This window comes from Eumetopias jubatus, unplaced genomic scaffold (genome assembly GCF_037043125.1).
Source record: "Eumetopias jubatus isolate StellerSeaLion01/CBP00866 unplaced genomic scaffold, mEumJub1_p1.0 scaffold_2, whole genome shotgun sequence".
In the NCBI taxonomy this organism is placed as follows: Eukaryota; Metazoa; Chordata; class Mammalia; order Carnivora; family Otariidae; genus Eumetopias; species Eumetopias jubatus.
The window spans coordinates 54624190-54644448 of NW_028274808.1; the positions used below are offsets into that span (position 1 = coordinate 54624190).

General features: G+C 33.9%; 1 protein-coding gene across 1 annotated transcript in view; it reads left to right on the top strand.

Moving 5' to 3' along the window:
• Window positions 1-17: 17 nt before the first annotated feature.
• The window catches only part of FBXO8 (F-box protein 8), a 46474-nt gene continuing 26232 nt past the window's right edge, over window positions 18-20259 (top strand). The window contains exons 1-2 of the mRNA XM_028114292.2: window positions 18-265; window positions 18958-19294. Coding sequence (XP_027970093.1) covers window positions 18966-19294 — 329 coding nt within the window. The 5' untranslated portion in view covers window positions 18-265; window positions 18958-18965. The remainder of the gene's footprint in view (window positions 266-18957; window positions 19295-20259) is intronic.

Here is a 20259-nt window from a genome sequence, read left to right on the forward strand (position 1 = left end):
TCCGGCAACAATAGGAAACGTCAAAAGTCGGACAGCCCGCAGCTCTGGCTGCTGCAGGTTGACGTGCGCTCAGTTCAGAGGGATCCTGTGCTGCTCCTGGTATTCTCACTGCTGATACCTCCACCGGCGTGAACAAGTAAAAGTTTGAACAGGCTTCTCCATGGCCTGGGCACCAGTTCCTGGCTGAGCCATTTTCTTTTTGACTAAAAGCCCCCGCCCAGAGGCCGATTCGTCGCGGCGGCGGTGGGGATCGCAGGTCGCTCAGGTACAAGAGATTTCAGAGCTCTTGCCTCTTTTCTCTGCATACCCTTACTTTTCTTCTCGAAAATAAAGACAACCGGTGTTTGCCAGTTGGCAGAAACTTGCCAACCAGCAAGACTTTGGGACCAATGGCAGTGCAGAGCATTTTGAGTGACAGCTGTAATGGCTTGTTAAAATGTGGAATCTGTATCAGGAGGCGGGAGTAGGTGTGTTCCTTGTGTTTCTAGGCCACGGAGTATGTAGGTTAACTTGGGACCCCAGGTGGTGTCTCAGCCTCATTATGAAATAAAGACGAGAAATGGCAAAGATTACTCTTTTCTAGCCCAAGTGTTGCTTTTCAAGTAGAGTGTTTTCCTGATGCATAGGCAGTTTTCGCTTCTTTACTTACTTTTCAGTAATATGAATGCAAACACTTTTACTTAAGGACATGATGGCTTTGCCAGGTGCTTCAGCCATCAAACTTGTGTTAGAAATTTGGCAAATTCTTAATTTGTCTCTCGTTTGTTTCTTTGTGACTGGTTTCTACTTTCTTCTATGTCGGGTATTCCAGTTAAATATTATTAGATGAAGTTACATAAATAACAATCCTCATTGAAGTTTTTTGTTTTTATTTTTAGGTTCTGTATATAGTTAGTAATTTAATAACTGAGTCTACTTGTTTTAACAAATTGAATTTTTATTTTCAAGGATCCTAGATATTTCTCTCCAAATCAGTATATGATGATCTTTATTACTGCAAAGTGAAGCTAATTTATGTTTTTCATTTCTGCTTTCCTTCTCCTTTTAATATTTGGAGTATGGTAACCATATTTATGAGATAGGAGGGTTTTTACCCCCTAAGAAAATGGCTTACAAAATTGAGCAGATCTGAGAATGAAGGAAAAATTTTATTGTTTTTCCAGTTGAGTAGGAGACTTCCCATTTTTAGCCAGTTAATTTGATAATTTGTCTGAGGTACTGTGTTAGTTATCAATTGTTGGGTAACAAATTACTCCAAAATTTAGCAGCTAAACCAACAAATGTTTATTATCTCACAGTTTCTGTAGGTCAGAAATTTGGTTACAGCTTAGCAAAGAGCCTCTGACCCAAGGTCTTTCATGAGTTTGTAGTCAAGCTACAGTTGGGGGCTGTGATCTCATCTGAAGGCTTCACTGAGGGGTAGGAGGATCTGCTTCCAAGTACACTCACACAGTGGTTGGTAGGCCTAGGTTCTCTACACATGGGCTTTTCACACAGTGTGGTAGCTGCTTTCCCATAGGGTGAGCAATAGAAAGTACCCAAGACTGTCCATAGTCTCTCATAACCTAATCTCAGAAGTAGTGTCTCACCACTACTGCCATGGTATTAGAGGTGAGTAGTAAATCCAACCAGAAGTCTTTGGGGGCTATCCTCTAGACTGCCTAACCCAGCTTGGCTGCTAACTTTTAAGAGTTACTAGATAGGAATAACTGATCAAAAATGCATCCAAGAGAAATGTAGTCAGACAAGAAGCAATGCCAACTTGTAAAGAAATAAGTTTGTACAAGCATTATCTCTCTTGGAAAAAAGTTTTTGTTTTTTGTCTTTTTCCCCCTCTACTAATTATCGGAAGAGGGGTTTACTATTTTCCTTGGAAATTATGCCTCATGAGGGATTATGTGCATGAGAGGAATGTTTGTATTTTTAGGGTCTACATGAGCAAAGCATATCACAACTGGAGATTGTGTATTCCTTACCCATTGCCATTTTATATGGTTGACACTGTACCAAAATTAACATGAGCAAAGATAGCTCTTAAGGAGGAAAGAGGTTAGAAAAGCTAGAGGTAATGCTTTTCTAGTATAGAAAGAATGCAAGTCAGTGGCAGTCTTTATGTTGGTGTGAGAGCAAATAAGGATGGGAGAGGTATATCTTAGAATAGACGTGTTTTTCATGTCTGTTTTCAGCATTATTATTAGGTGGCAGGTACCACCTTAAATCAGTATTACCTGGCTGTCCATCATCAGCATAGCTTTTGTCAGGGAATCACATAACCTTACAAACTAAAGGTACAGGCTTTCAGGGCTTGTTGTGACACTATTTTGGCTGTGATCTACAGTAAAACTGCATATGCTTCTTCCAGGTCTGAAAGATGTTGTAAAGCCTTACCTGTTAGTAAAGTATTACTCAGGTTTATCTTTTATAAGTTAAGTGCTTAACACCAGCCTAAATGTGTCAATTCTCAAATTATAGGTTTGGCTTTTAAATTGAGATTCCCTGTCAGGTTTACATATTTCATTTATAGGTTACAGCCAATTAACGAATGTGATTTTGGGCCCTTATATATTTGCAAAATTTCAAACAGTTGCTTGAGAAAATAACACAGTTGAAACACTTCCATCCACAATACCTTATGATAATAACTGCTAAATAAGCTAAAACATGCATTATAATTTATTATATATGATCAGTTTAATAGGGAGTTTTTGTGTTTACTGTGCTTTTGTGTAGATTAAAAGACATTTTCCTCTTTTCATAATATAAAACCATTGATTTACCAAGAGATTATCTTATTGATCACAGTGCATTGAAGTTAGTCATTCAAACTTATGATTTTAGTTTACTACTTATCCAAGTGCTATATACAACTATTTTTTCCAAATTTCGATTCAAATTTGGAAACTGAGGTTAATCCTTTTTCTGGCCTGTGATTAATTGCATCAGAATCATTAATACTGAAGTCTGTGAAACATACATCTAACTCATTGCTTTCTCATTGAATTATTTTACTATTTTAAAACAACTTTAATGAAATATATCTACTTCTAGGAATTTGTATTCCCTGTTTCTTTTTTTCTCATTTTGTTTTTCTGACAAATTTATTGGTATATATTCTATAATAAAACTAAAACATCCTGACTTGGATAAGTTTACATTGTATTTGGGACAAATACTTTAGTGACATAGAGATGATAAAAGATATCTGTGGTTTCAAGTTTAGGCATCAGGTTTAGTCATGAACATAGGGAAAAAGAGACAGAAAGAACAGATGCTTATACACACACATACACCCCTCTATCACCTCTTCATTTTATTTATTTTTAGGATTTTTTTTTCTCATTTAATTTTTATAGAATCAAAGAACTTTACAGTTAAAAGAGAACTTAGGGATTGATCGTTAGGTTCAAAACCCTTGTTTTACAGGTGAGGAAACTGAGACATAGAAATTTAAGTCACTTTTCCAATACAGTTAATAAAGAGAAGGAACCTGAATCAAATCTAGGTTTTGTGTCTGTCTCTTTTCATTACTAGATATTTTCTCATCTCATTTCTGACTTTCCTTATATTCAGGCCTCCCTCAATATTTTAATATCTTGTTTTATTTGTCTAAAAGCTATTCAGTGAGAATTACAGTTTTTGTTTTGCTTTGTTTTTTAATTCTTCAACTCATAGGAATGGCCATTTTCTTTAGTGAGCATGGAGTGTGGTGTGCCCCAAGGAGGTGGGTTGAGATATGCTGCTGTGGCAGTTGTTGATTACAAAGGGTTTGAGTAAATAGTGCAGTTAAGTAAGAACCAGTGTAAGTAACAATAATGCTGGTGAGAAGTATAATTGTTTTTACTTTAAAAGTTAAAGCAGGTGAGAAGTATGATAAATATATTTTATTTAAAGATTAAAACAGTGGGGGCATTTCTTGCAAAACGAGCCCCCCCAAAATAAATAAGACTAAAATTCTCAGCTTATTTGATTACATTTAAATGACACATTTTAATTTTTGCATTTGTTTAAATTCCATTTGGTAACACTCATTCTAGAATCAAATTAAAGACCTGGAAGAAAGCTTCAGAAAGTAATATTGTAAATCTTTTTGAATTAAAAAAAAAACAACAACGTACAAATGGTATGCTTTTTAGTAACACAAACTGCTCTTGCAGGACCAGATCTTTAAATTTAATGAGTGGGTTTTTTTTTATGTGTTTAATGTACCTTGTGACCTCTTAGTACTTAGCTATTTCCCTTTTCTCCTTAGAAAGACCTCCTTGTGGGCTTACCCTTCCTTCTTTCTCTACAATTGTTGCCATTCAGTTTTAGGGGTGTGATTGGTTATCATGTTTTTTTCTTTCCTCCCCTTTTTTTTCTTTTTTTAAATTTCTCCACCTAGTGTGTTCTAAACTACTTTGGTGGTCTGTTCTTTTGGAAGTAGAGAAATAAGTGCTGGACTGCCCATTTGATTCTAATTGTATTGGGGAAAATATTTTCTCACAGGATTTCTCATGTTCTTATGTCATTGAGTAATATCACATCATTTGAAGATTTTTAGAACCTAAAATAATCAATCTATTTGTTACTTTCTAATTGAAAAATATTGAAAATCTCTAAGAATATAAAAGTGAGTGAATTTTCTCATCTTTAAGTCTTAATAAAATTAGCATTTTAGACATAACACTTTTGGCACACATTATAGATCTTTATCTGAGATAAGAAATTTCTTATTTCTAAATTCCACTCTTAAGATGTTTAGGAATTACTGAAGAAAACTAACTTTTTATAATGAGTTATTTTAATTAGATAATTATTTGCCAATCCTCCCATACCAGTGATTTAACAGTGTTTGCTCAAGAGACTTATGGAATTGGTTTGCTTCAAATGAAAGTATTTAAACAAGAATGCTTTTTTGATCCCACAGACTCATTTCTATTCTTCCCATCTTCCAAGTGTATTTTCTACTTAAGTGGTATGTAAACCATTCTTTATTACCTAGAGTCATCTCCACAGCATGTGCTTTTTGCTTGGCGCCATGGAATTACTAAAAGCACTAGTGCCTTTTTCTTATAGAATAGGATTTTATTTGATGTTTAATTTGTTACCTAGAGACATTTTGATTAAAGTTGCTTCACATTTTACGGATAAGCTTTATACTAGATATACCAACAGCTATTAATAAATCCTATCTCATGTTTTTGTGGAACTACTCTACTGTTGAAAAGAGAACAAAACATTACAAATACAGCCAAAAGTACTACCTATGTTAGAAACATAGCCTGGTTAGAAAAGTGTAATGGTTCTGGGGCACCTGGGTGGCTCAGCTGTTAAGCATCTGCCTTTGGCTCAGGTCATGATCCCAGGGTCCTGGGCTTGAGCCCCGCATCGGGCTCCCTGCTTGGTGGGAAGCCTGCTTCTCCATCTCCCACTCCCCCTGCTTGTGTTCCCTCTCTCACTGTGTCTCTCTCTGTCAAATAAATAAATAAAATCTTTAAAAAAAAAAAAGAAAGGTATTATGGTTTGTATAAACTTTAATAAATTGGTGACTAGTGTAGTTGTTGGTGATTAATTTACACTGACTTTAGGTGGAAGTATCATTGTGCTATGTTATACCAGATTAATTTTGTATAAAATTATATTTCACTTTTTAAAAATGAGAAAACTGCCTCCAAAATCATGTCAGAAAAGTATTGCTGTTTCTTAGATTTGGACATTAGAAAAAAAAGTTGAGTCAGGACCTTCTGCTTTACTAATTAAAAGATGCTTTTAGATATGTTATCTCAGTTAAGACTTATAGCAATCCTGTAAAATAGACAGGAGTAATTTCCCCCTATTTTATAGGAATCAGAAGCCCACAAACCTTGCTTGAAATATCTAAGGTCACACAGCATATGGCATAATTGGAGCTGTAACTTTAAATTCACCCTCCAGAGTAGCAGTGTCAAGAAAACTTACATATTTTTCTCAAGCAGACATCATATAGTCTACATTCCCTAATCTCAGCATAATAAAACTAGAAATAAATTTTAAAAGTCAAAGAGGCCTGAATGCCTATTTTTAGAAATAGGCTCTTCCAAGTAATTATTACACCGATGCACAATAAAAATTATTAATGTTGCTGTTATTTTAATAGAAACCAGGGTATATAAGACTTTAGGAGATTTAAACAAACTCTAATTTTTAAAATATTTTTAATAAATAAAATCATTTCTATACGTTAGAAATGATTATTTGAAGTAATCCAAATTTACATTAATGTACTTTGATTTTTAATGAGATAATTATACAAATTTTCTCTTTAATGTATTTTGCATTTACATTTTTATGAGATCAAGGAGGAGGCACACAAATGCCAGTCCTTTAGCATTTATACCTTTACCCAATTATTGATACAGTCTATGTAAATAGTTAAAACATAGGATTTGTATCCTTAAGGATTTGTATTCCTTGATCATGTCTTCTTTTGACCTATGTGGTAAATTCCATGAAGTCAGAGAGGATTCCTAGGTTTTTATTTTTTTTAATTTTTAAAAAATTTTTAAAGATTTGTTTATTTTAGAGAGAGAGAGCACGAGCAAGGGGAGGGGCGGAAGGAAAGGGAGAGAGAACCTTAAGTAGACTCCCTGCTGAGCCGCAGAGCCCTACCTGGCTCTCAGGACCCTGAGATCATGACCTGAGCTGAAATTAAGAGTCAGTGCTCAACCGACTGAGCCACCCACGTACCCCTGATTCTTTTTTTAAGGCAGTTTATTCAGGTATGATTCCCATACCATAAAATTCACCCATTTTAAGTGTACAATTTTGTTCCCCCTTTTTTGAAGTTATTGTGGATGCCCATGCAGTTTCAAGAAATACAGAGAGAGATCTCTTGTTCTCTACCTAGTTTCCATGGATGGTAACATTTTGCAAAACTGCAATATACTATCACAACTCAGACATTGACATTAATACAGTTCATCTTTTTTATTCATATTCCCCCAGTTTTATTTTTACTCTCATGTGTAAATGGGTATATGAAATTCTGCACAGTTTCACATATCTGGCATCACACTCAAGATACTGAACAGCTTAGGCACCACAGGGATCCCTCATGCTACCTTTTTATGATTATACCCACTTCCCTCCTGGATAATGATGGTGAACATGTTACCACATGCTTATGTGCCATTTATTATATCCTCTTTGGTGAAATATCTGTTCATGTCTTTTGCCCCCTTTTTAATTGAAAATTTTGATTTCTTTACTTGATTTTTGAGAGTTGTTTATGTAATTTAGATACTAGTCCTTTGTCAGATATGAGGCTTTCAGATATTTCTATCAGTCTGTACATAGTTTGTGTTTTCATCTTCACATGGTCTTTCAAAGAGAAAGATTTTGATTATAGAGGTACACCTTGTCAGTTTTTACTTTTATGGATCATGCTTTTGATGTCAAGTAAGAGAACTCTTTACCCAGTCCTAGATCCTTAAAATTTCCTTCTATGAATTTTAGAAAAAATTAGAAAAGGTTTTACAATTTTATGCTTTACATTTAAGTCCATGATGCAATTTCATTTAATTTTTAAAAGATATGTGAAGTTTAGGTCGAGGATCATCTAAATCTGTTTTTTTATCATTGTTCATCATTCATCCATTTGTTCACTCAACAAACATTTACTGAGTACTTTATAGATCTAAGGCACTGTTTGGTATGGATTTATCCATGTAGCCTATTGTGTGGAATCAATTCCTTGTCTTAGTACTTACAGTCAGTTTTTACTTTGCATGTTACTATGTTAACTGAAATGAGCATATTAGAGATGTGGCCTTGCCTTGCATGGTCTCATGGTCACTATTAATAGTTAGCACAATACTGTGCAAAGCAAGGACTGCCTCTATACAGGCGTACCTAGGAGATATTGAGGGTTTGGTTCCAGACCGTCACAATAAACTGAATATCACAGTAAAGCAAATCAAATGAATTTTTTGGTTTCCCAATGCATATAAAAGTTGATTACTCTATACTCTATAAGTGTGCAACAGTATTATATCTAAAAAGTGTACATACCTTAATTAGAAAATACTTTATTACTAAAAGATGCTAACCATCACCTGAGCTTTTGGTGAGTCATGATCACTGATCACAGACCACCCTCACAAATACAATAATGAAAAAGTTTGTATTGGGAGAATTACCAAATTGTGACACAGACAAAGTGACAAATACTGTTGGGAAAATGGCATGATACACTTGCTTGATGCAAGTTTGCCTCAAACCTTCAGTTTGTTAAACTCACTATCTATGAGGTATAGTAAAGCAAAACACAATAAAACAAAGTCTGTGTGTATATACATTTTAAAAATTTGTATAATAAATTAAAAAACTTAAAAGCACAATATGATAGGTGAGTTCCAAAAGGATTGTCTTAACATGTTTGAGTAAATATTAGTATTCTATAATTAATATGCTTAAAATATGAATCTCAACAATTGTAACATTGATTTTAAAGATCTAAAAAATTAACATTCTAAAGATCTAAAAAAGTGCTATTCAAAAAGCACTTTAAAATTGAAATTACTGTTGTTGTAAAGATCTATAGTAGAAATTTCCTCTTATGGACAGATTTATTTTGTGATACTGCCAAAAGGAGCTTTGACATGTTGAATCTTCCCATGAAGTCTTGAAGTTTTCATTTCTGGAAACAGTTGTGATAAAGATGATGGTAGTACTTAAGTACTAGGACTTAAGACAAAAAGGTATCTCTGTTATCACTGACTGATGACTAAGTACTTGACCTTACTTGCCAAACTTTTTTTTATATATTATACAGTATGTAAATCTAGGCCAAGTTAGCTGCTGCTTCTTACTTTATATATTTACTAATTTTTTCTAGTAGCAAAGGTAAATGGCCTCTCCCCCCAAATTTCACAGATCTTAAATTAATGAAATTTAGAAGCAAGACTATAACTACTCAGGTAATTAAATCCAGAATAATCGGGTGTACTCTGAAATGGAAAAAGCAACATAAGATTATCATTTAAAGAGGGTTGAGAGATGAATACAAAACTACCTGTTATTATAAATTACCTGCTGTGGGCTAGGTTCTCTAAATGTTATACCCTTTAAGTCCCATGGGATAAGAATTATCCATTATTGGGACACCTGGATGGCTCAGTCGGTTAAGCATCCAACTCTTGGTTTTGGCTCAGGTCATGATCTCATGGGTCGTGAGATCCACTCCTTGTGGGGCTCTGTGCTGGGCATGGAGCCTGCTTGAGATTCTCTTTCTCCCTCTGCCCCCCCCCCAAATAAATCAATCTTTAAAGAAAGAACTATCCATTATTTTACTGATGAGGAAAATGAAGACCACAGACTATATGTGAATCAGATTCTGTGTTGGAGTTTGAGCCAGATCTTTTTTCACATCAAAGCCTATGAGAAGAGAAGCTGCAGCTGGGGACAACAATGGAGGTAATAAGCAGGGACAGAAAGAAGAGATGAGAGCCAGTGAAGAAGAAACAGATGGTAGATTGCCTTTGCCATCTGTGGGCTCTAACAGTTCTGGGCATAAGATTTGGTGGTTAGGAATAAAGTCTTTGGACTCAGACCTAAGTTTGAATCCTAAATTTTACATTTGCCAGCTAGGAGATCTCAGGCAAAGTTGCTTAACCTCTCTGGATCACAGTCTCCTAAAGTATAAAATTAGAATAATAATTTCTACCTATTACGGTTGTTGTGAGGATTAAAATGAGATCACATATAAAGCTTTAACAGAGTGCTTAGCACAGAGAAAGTATTAAATGGTGGTTTATAGTACAAAAACTATTATTAATATCTTTTATTAGATATTATATACATAATATTATGTACAAGAGGGAACACAGCCAGGAATTCCAAGCCTTAAATATGAACACAGAAAGAGTTAAAAGGGGTATTTTTTTCCAACTTTCTTTAAAAAAATTTCCTCCATCCTTTAAAAATTTTTATCAAAAATGGCAAAAATAATTCTTGCTATTTTGATATTTTTTTGATAGGCATCTCCTACTTCTCTTAAGCCATAATGCTGGGCATTTATTTCCTTAGTGATGGTTTTCAGTGCGTATTACACTAAACCCTCGAGCAGTAATTTTTAAACTGTGCGCACATCTAACAAAGAATTTTTTCAAATTCACAAGCCTGGATTCCACACCAGATTTCTGTTTACAGAAAAGTTGTAAGAATAATGAAAATAGCTAGTATATACTCTTTACCCATATTCATCAATTTGAAAATTTTTCCAACATTGCTTTATCACTCTCTCTATAGAGAGATAGATATTACTATTCTTCTGAACCATTTGAGACTAGGTTGCATTTATTATGTCTTAACACTTCAGTGTGTTTCCTAAGAACAAGAATATACTGCGATACAGCCACTGTATAGTTATCAAATTCAGGAAATTTAACATTGATACAATATTTTATCCAACCTTCATCCCATAGGTCTGGTTTTTCAATTATCCCAAAAATGTCCTTGAACCTTTCCTCAGCTTTTCTTTGACTTCACAGCATTTTTGAAGATAAATTCTGTCATTTTACAGACTCCATTTGGGTTCATTCCTCTGATTATGCCTCATGTTTAGATTCAGTTTACATATACATGTTTGGCTGGAATACTGCATAATTGATGATGTGCCCTTCTCAGAGTATCATGGCCAGAGGCACATGTAGTCCATTTGTCTCTTACTCGTAAATGTTAATTTTGATCATTTGGTTAAAAACTATCTTCATAATTTTGGTAATCAGTGAGTAGTATGTGAGAAGATACTTGGAGATGCTATAAATATTCCATTCTTTATCAGATTCCAGATCCAGCATCCACTGATAATTTTTGCCAGAATTATTTTTCCCACAACAATTATAAAATGATTCTTCTAACCCATTATTCCTTTTACATTTATTAGTTGACATTTTACTGTAAAGGAGACCTTTCTTTTCTCCTTTATGTGTTTATTGATCATAAAGGTAAACTCATGGACGCTTTTTTTTTTGATGGATTATAATCTATTACTGTCCTTATTTTTATTTTGATGCTCAAATTGTCCTAGGTTTGACCAATAGGAGCTTTTTCACAATGGCTCCTAACATCCCTTTTGACATTATCTAATTGCTTTTGTTTTGTTTTGTTTTGATTTTCTTCAGCTCAATGGACATTTGTAATCTGCATTTAAGAAGCACTGTCTTAGTATTTTCTTGGTAGCCCTTGAAGGGGTCCCAAGTGGACTGGAAAGATTAAAGTTAGGAGAAGGATGTATCTTTTTGCCATATTTATATGTTACAAAGCTTCAGTTGGTTCCTTCTCTAAGCAAACTCTCAAAAATATGTAATATGTAGAGTTTATGATTTTGTTTATTAGATTAATATTAAAATTAACTTGTTAACTTTTGCCAAAGAGTCACTGGATGAAATCAGCAAAAAATAAGCCAAGCAATCATTGTGCAAATGCTTCAGCCACACTTTAAATGATTAAACATTGGATCTTTGAGACAATAACATGTTGATTTGTAGGTATATGCACCTGTATAGAGCTGGTGGCTCTTGCTCTGGGATGGTTGGTTTGATAGCAATTACGCTGGGCCACTTATAAATGTTAGAAGAGAAGGAGAGTCGGGGAGTCTTTTCTCTAGGGTTCAATTTCTTTAGAGGAAACCCTTCTTCATTCAACCTGGATAAGGGAAAGGGGTTAGAGTATATGCCTAATCATTCTAGGCACTTGATGCTTGTGTGTTGAGGGATAGCTTATGGTCTGTTGTCCCATATTATTTTATTTAATTTTCATAAAGATTGTAAAAGGGCTAATCTTTTTCATTATTGTATAAAGATGGAAGCAGTGACCCAGTAATCCCTTGATTTTTGTTTCTCATTTTACTCTCAATTATTTTCATACTTACACTCTTGTTTTCGAACCCCAAAAGCTTTTTGAGAGTTCTGCAAGGTACATAAGCTTCTGCTTAAGTCTCTGCACTATTCCATACTGTCTTTCTCCTTCCTCTTCTTGGCTTCATTAGTAACCACTACTCCTTCCACTTTCATGTTACAGAAATCTGTTAAAATGTTTTGTCCACTCACCAGCCTATTTTCCCTCTCTTTTAGGCTTAAGTTTTCCCTTTTTAAAAATTTCTTTTCTCTCGTTTTAATAAGAAGGAAAGTTGATTAAATATATGTGTTCACTCTTAAAATTTTAACAAGAAGTTAGGAGTTGACTATAAAAGATTTTCCCACAACTGAGTTAGAATATTTCTTTTACTTAGTACTATCTAATTGATACCTCACAAATCATGTTTAATGAGATGGTACTGTACTATATATATTTATCCTGGTCCTGGATTAAGACCTATTCCTGAAATCATGTTAGCATGATAGCATGTTAGCATATCAAAATAATTTTATAGTTTAAGACTGTTAAAATCAAGCTATGTAATACTGAAAGAGCTTTTTCAGAAGGAAAAGCACCATATATGCATAATAACTCTGGATGTAACAGGCCTAAAATATTGTCAGGTAGAGGTGAGACAGATCATTTAGAGGTGATAGTGGCTGTTTGTTCCATAAATGGACCTTTAGCTAAGCGAGAAGCTTTATTCATTCTTATTGATATTTTTCCAAGACTATTTATTTTTGAAAAGTGCTGGAATCTTCCTAAAGTCATGTTAATTTCCATTTATGTTATCCCAGCTACTGTTCTATGGTAGCATAAGACTTTAGGAACACAATGTTAAATTTGAAATGTAAGATAATAAACAAAAATACAAAATTCCTTATACATGAGATTAAAGTAATAGTCTCGTTCTGTCTCGTTCACTAATGTGACATATTTACCCACACTGCCACTGATTGTTCACAGCTGTTCAGTTGAGTTACTCATCCCATAACCAGGAGTGCCAGGCTTTTGAGTCTTCTATCCATGTGAGACATTTGCATATACATGTACTTACATACATGAGTACATGTGCAAGTAGTACAGAATTGAACATAAATATTTGGCCCTTACACAAAAACAATGTAATAGCTCTGAGACATAGGGAGCATTACTTGACTACTGTATGAAAATTATCAAAATTAATTAAATTGATAGGCATGTTTGCATAATTCCAGGAAAATAGAAATTCTTGAATAATATTCATTTGCATGTTTGGCCATTGCTTTATTTGAGATTCTTCATCCAATTTAAAAAGGGAGTTCTGAGATTTATTTTATTTTGCATTACTCATTCTCCATAAATGTAAATTTAAACTTTAAAATTTACTAAATAGTATCTAAGTCTTTGTTTGTAATTATCAATCATTATCATTCTGAAAAATGAGAAAATATAGCATCCTAATTGGCTTGGGTTTTTTTTCCCCCATAACTTTTTCTCTTCTCTGGAGGGAAGAATTTCAACTTTGAAATCTTATATGGAATTTTTGTTGGAATAATTTCTCCTCTGTTATGAAATTTTAATTATTTCCATCAGCTGAGAAATAGTAAAGCACTGTTTCTAACTTTGGAGACCGAGAGAAAATATCTTTGCTTTCATTTTAAAGGTCCTTCGAATTTTATAAATCCTCTGAACATGATAAACTTTAAACAAAATAAATTCAAATTTGGAGGAAAAGGCATCGGGCATTTTAAATTGTATTAATTACAGTTGATCTTCCTTATTTGCAGATTTTGTATTTGTGAAGTCTTCTGCTCACTAAAATTTGTGTTTATCCCCCAAATCAACACTCTCGGCACTTTCACAGTCATTCTCAGACATGTACAGACCTGCAGAAAATTTGGGTCTCTGACATGCTCTTCCCACGTAAGGTCAAATAAGGCAATGTTCTGCTCTCTTGTTTTAGCTCTCATATAGTGAACAAGTGTCCTTTTTTTAATCTATTTATTGGCACAATTTTTACATGTTTGTGCTTTTTTGTTGATGGTTTCACTGTTTAAAATGGCCCCACGCTTACTGCTAAAGTGCTGTGTAGTGTCCTAGTGTAAGAACCTAAGTGTGATGGTTCTTTAGAGAGAAAATGCCTGTGTTAGATGAGCTCTGGTCAGCTTTGGTGAGTTCAGCGATAATAAATCAACAGTGTATATATATTTTTTTTAGTATAATAACTTTTTATTAGACATCTACAAGACTGTGGTATCTTGTAGCTTTTGACCAGGTTTATACAATCTCAATTTTTCAATAGTGCAACCTGTGCAAGCAAAAAAAGCGGGGGGGGGGGAGGAAAACAAAAGGAAACAAAAAAACCAATTGTCCCTTCACTTGTTTTTATAAACATCTATTATAGGCGAAACAAAACTTACCCGTATTATAGATAAGTGTCTATTCACATTTGTACAAGGTGTCTTTAAACAGAAACATGCATAAAACAAGATTATGTATTGATCAGTTGGCAAAAATATGGCCAGGAGCTTTCAGGAACCTAACCCTGCGTATCTCCTAGGAACAGTGGTTCAGTATTGGCTAATTCACTGTAGTGACTTTATAGAGCATAACTACCAGGAATTACAAGAATTGACCATATTTCTTTTATTTGTATATTAAATAGACTATGCTCTTATAAGAGCATTGTTTCCTAGAAGTATCTATATTCCTCAACCTGTTTTGAGTGAACAAATTATCAGCAGTGATTTCATCACAAAAATCCATATTTACAACAAAACTATTTATTTCAAATACAAAAAAATTCTTTTGTGTTTAATTTTTTTTCAATTTGAAACTCTGTATATTCAATGATTCCACTACGCAGCTGGTATTTTTTGGGCTGAATTCCTGGCACAAATGACAGAGTACTATATCTTTTATAATGTTATGTTTTAATTTTGAAAATCTTTATACTAAGATTTTATTAAAACTTTAATAAGAAATCTGAAGATTGTATACTTTGAAGTCAGATTTTGATTGATTCAGTTCAAACACCTATTTTAAAGAATTTTGAAATCATGTAAGACCCCAGCATGAAACACTGTCATAATTTATATCCTTTAGAGCCGGATGTTGACACATTACTAATAATAACACAAGAATCTGTTTCATGCCATTGTTATTGGCACTATCATAATACATGCTGAGGTTTTAAATTTTTTGTGGAACATAATACAGGCTTTTTTATTTTTCAGGTTTGGGTTTGGTTGGTTGGTTTGGCCATCAATATAAAAGAATTGCGTTTATGAGCAAAAGAATAACCATGGCTGAAATATCAAGTAACTAAAGGAGATGAAGAATTGTGTGTATCAATATGAACAAATGAGTTTATTCAGCAGGCATAACATCTGCACAACTGAAGTATCATTAAATTTACCAAGTTCTTCTCATTTTCATTTTATGAAAATATGATCTTGTCACAATAAATACCTAATATTTTTGTAGCTGTGGAATGAACTTTATATGCATTATCTCATTCCCAATACAACAGCCTTTTGAACTATAGATATTATTATTATGTAATATGCAAATTATCACATTACATATGAAGAAACTAAAGCTTAGAATAGTCGAATTCCCCAAGATCCTGTAAGTTATAACCAGTGGAGTCAGAATTTAAACTCAAGTCTGTTCGATTTCAGAGTCCACAACATTGTGCTCCCTCCATGACTTACTCTGCAGCTTCTGCAATGGATATCATGTTTTGAGAGTTTTATCACTTTTCTGACAGTTCCACCCACATTCCACATCACTGTTACCCTAAGGAGGATGGGGATGGAACTCTATAAACACCCTTTCCTTTCCCAAAGCATAAATGTATGATATTAATCTTCCTCAAGGGGTTTATCATACTCTGTTTTTGCCCAGTATGAAGAACTGCTTTAAAGGGAAAGGTACATTCCAAAAGGGCAATTTGTGGTATTATTCATCAGTAGGAGAATAGAAAATGCAGTTTCCTTTGAATTATGTGTACATGAACCTCAAACTTCCACCCTCCCCATCAAGTTTTTTTCCCCCCCTCCAAGAGCCAGCTGCTAGCTTTACCTCTTTCTACCTGCCGGATACTTTCTAAATCACATTATCCAGTGCTCAATTTAAGTGATTCCCCATTAAAGTCCAGAGCCTAGGGAAATCACCCTGATTCTGTGTTCCCTGGCAACATCCCTGAGAATAACAACAGCTGCTTAACAGCTGCTTAACCAGAAAGATGCTGCAGGGGAAATACACAGAAATTGATATTAAATGCTTTAAATCTTGAGACTTCAAACATTATAGTTACCATGTTGTATTATTTACCTTCAGTGGTACAAAAACAAAAGAGAAAAATAAATCTGATCATCAAAAAGGGGACAAGGTATGCTAAATGACCTTAGCAAGCAATGTGCTTCTAGATATTTTTTTGCAATGATAAACAGGGAAGTAGCCATGATGGAAATAAAATACCTTTCTTTATGATTTTGAATCTTAAAATGTTAAATTTGTGTCAATTAAATTTTACTTACATTGTAATATGATATGGCTTTGTTTAAACATTTAGCAAACTTAAAATTCCTTATAAATTTTTGTTGATAATCTTTACTTTTTCTGTTAATCATTATTACTTTCTCTGTACTTTGCCTTTTCCAGAATGTCAAATAATTGGAATCATACATTATGTAGCCTTTTCAGATCATTTTCTTTCTCTTAGTAATACGCATTTTAAGTTTCCTCCATGTCTTTTCATGGCTTCATAGCTCAGTTCTTTTAGTTCTAAATATTTCACTGTATGTATGTACTACAGTTTATCCATTGACCTATTGAAGAATATCTTGGTTGCTTACAAGTTTTGGTAATTAGAATAAAGATGTTACAAACATTTGTGTATAGATTTTTATGTGGACTAAGTTTTCAACTTATTTGGGTAAATACCAGGATCACAAATGCCAGATCATATGGTAAAAGAAACTGCCAAACTGTTTTCCAAAGTGACTGTACCGTTTTGCATTCCCACACCTTTGCCCGCACTTGGTGTTGTCAGTGTTTTGGATTTCAAGCATTCTAATATATGTGTAGTATTTATTATCTCATTGTTTTGATTTGAGATTATAGAATAACATATGATGTGGAGTGTCTTTTCATATGCTTATTTACTACCTATAAATCTTTTTTGGTTAGACATCTGTTGATCTTTTGCAAATTTTTAAGTGGGTTGTTTTCTTACTGTTGAATTTAAAGAGTTCTTTGTATATTTTAGATTCCAGTCCTTTGTCCAGATAAGTGTTTTGCACATATTTTCTCTGGCTCTGTGTCTTGTCTTTTCAATCTTTTAATATCCTATATTAAAAATACAAATTTATTATAGCCTAATCACTAAGAACTGCTACCATTATTGTGGTGTGTATGTTAGGGATAAAAGATTATTTTTTGTGGTTTCTTTGTAAAAATTAATTTCCCCACATTTAAAAACTATTAATATGTTCCTTCTCTTTGAACTCCCCATCCCTTTATACCTTAAGCTCTTGGGATTCCAAGCAGTTCACTGTAAAGAAGAGTGAAAAATTATCCTGGACTGTTTTTCTGTTCTGATCAACAAGTAACCCATTACAGTGGTCATTATCCAAATAATAGCCAATAACTCAGTAAATATACATGTGGAACATACCTTTTTGAATACTGAAAAAATATATCTTTGACATTCTTTGAAATTCCTAATAATTTTTTAAAATTTCTAGTCACCTCTGGAGTTTTTTTTTTCCTTTCTTTTTTTGTTAGTTCTCATTATAAACAGTTAATTAAAACTATTTTATAGATAGCCCATGCTATGAAATTTATTTTAATGATTTTATATGAAAATCAATCCTCCACCTTTTTAAATTGCATGCACACACATATTAGTAGTCAACTCAGATTTATAAAACAAGAATATTTTGATTGGAAAAGAGATCATGGAAGTATCTATATTAGTTAAAAGCTCTTCCTGATTTCATGTTTCTCTATGAATTTATTTGCCTAGAAAAAGTTACTTATTTTAAAGCCAAGATCAGGGGTGCCTGGGTGGCTCAGTCGTTAATCGTCTGCCTTCGGCTCAGGTCATGATCCTAGGGTCCTGGGATCGAACCCTGCATTGGGCTCCCTGCTCAGCGGGAAGCCTGCTTCTCCCTCTCCTGCTCCCCCTGCTTGTGTTCCTTCTCACGCCGTCTCTGTCTCTCTCTCTGTCAAATAAATAAATAAAATCCTTTAAAAAAAAAAAAGCCAAGATCAAATAGGAAGTCTAGGCCAGTAGTTTCCTAATATTTGTATACTAGGCAGTCCAATATTTCTTAACAGCTAAATGTAGAGCCGCTCTGGTTGGAGGTCAAATGAAGGTAGAGGAGACTGGAATATGCTCTCTTCTACCTTTTCCCAGGTACCTCTGAGGAATCCACAGGGCTATATGGAGAAGAACTGGAAAGTTAGTCTAAATTATGATTTTTATTTAAAGCAACAACAAAACCAAATAGTCATTACTAAGCTATTTATCATGGAGTTCTAGGTGTCTAATTTATAAGGTTTCTGAATTAGACTTCAGGGCCTATGTTACATTTTATTACAGTCTACAACTTAAGTGTAGACTGGCAAGAATTAAAGGAAAAGCCTGTTTCACAGCTGTTATGCATCTGGGAGTTTGGTTAAAAGGGGCTAGCTTAGCTTAGCCTGAGTCGTGATAAAAAGCAGGGTCTAGAGGCCTTTTAACTAAAGTCCTGTGCTCTGATCAGAGCTGTATTTAATACTGGCCCATAAGTCCACATAATTATAATTTGTAAGAGTCTTTAGGACATCAGTAACTTTTAAATCTTACCATGTGAAAAATGATTATGTCACCTGTGGACTTTAAAAGTAGTTAGCAAACTGGGATAAAGGTGATGATCAAATCAAAGATTTCTGCAACTTTCTCTGTCCAAGTTTTGTACTTAGGATGTTCCAGCTATTCTTTGTAATATACCACTCCTTTTAATGTGCTTTAATGAGGAATGTTAATTCTGGTAGATTAATGCTTCGTGTCACAGTTGACCTTACCACATTCTGGCTTTCTCCCAGGCTTGCAGATGGGTCAGGGGCTGTGGAGAGTGGCCAGAAACCAGCAGCTACAGCAAGAAGGTTATAGTGAGCAAGGCTACCTCAGCAGAGAGCAGAGCAGGAGGATGGCTGCCAACAACATTTCTAACACCAGTCAGCGTAAACAAGTCCAAGGAGGCATTGATCTATATCATCTTTTGAAGGCACGGAAATCTAAAGAACAAGAAGGATTCATTAATTTGGAAATGTTGCCCCCTGAGCTAAGCTTTACCATCTTGTCCTACCTGAATGCAACTGACCTCTGCTTAGCTTCATGTGTTTGGCAGGACCTTGCAAATGATGAACTTCTCTGGCAAGGGTAAGTCCATCCTAACATCTTTAATTCAGATATCTCTAAACACAATCATGCTTAAATGTTATTTTTATAATATATATATAATATATATATCATGTATATGTATATAAATGTATTATGATGTATTTCTTTTTAACCTTGGTTTGTATTTTGACTTGTTCTTTATTAAAACCCAGAAAGATAATGAGTCATCATCACAGTCAAATTTGATATTGGGAAAAGAAGGACTGTATAAAGGAAAATGACTTTACAGTTAGAAGAGAAGTTACCAATGAAGAGGTGTTAGTTTATTCTAGAAATACAAGTTGTTGGGGTGTCTGCCTGCGTCAGTCGGTAGAGCATGCAACTAACTCTTGATCTCAGGGTTGTAAGTTTGAGCTGCACATTAGATGTAGAGATTACCTAAAAAAATAATAAAATATCTAAAAAAACATACAAGTTAAGTGAGAATTTATAATCCAAAACTTGAAGTGTTCGCACCCCTGGTAGTTTGTGCTTCCCAAATGAAGATTGTGTACTAATTTATATACTTCTATCACAGAGGCGCTTGTTAATATAAACTGTGGTGAATGTTTCATCTACTTATTTTTTCTAACCAACATTTCATCAATGAAGTAGGAAAATAGTAGAATGAAATGAGATAATCTGCTTGCTGAAGTAAAAGTACACTATAGAAATTATAGCCAGTGATTCTATCAGTTTAAATTTAGCCTATAAATTTAGAAATGTTTGGAATAGAATCCATGTAACTTCAGGTACTTCTTAAATAACATCATATACTTGAGTTGTAAATATGTTACCAAACTTACAAGAATCTTTGGATCTTGAACTTTGTAGTATCTAAGGTTTATTTAAATCTCATTTCTAGTGATTTAAAACATGTCTAAAAACAAAGGTCTTTTTGTGACTTTAAATAATTTCTAAATGAAAATCTAATTGAGAGAATTCATAAATTATCCAAATAACCA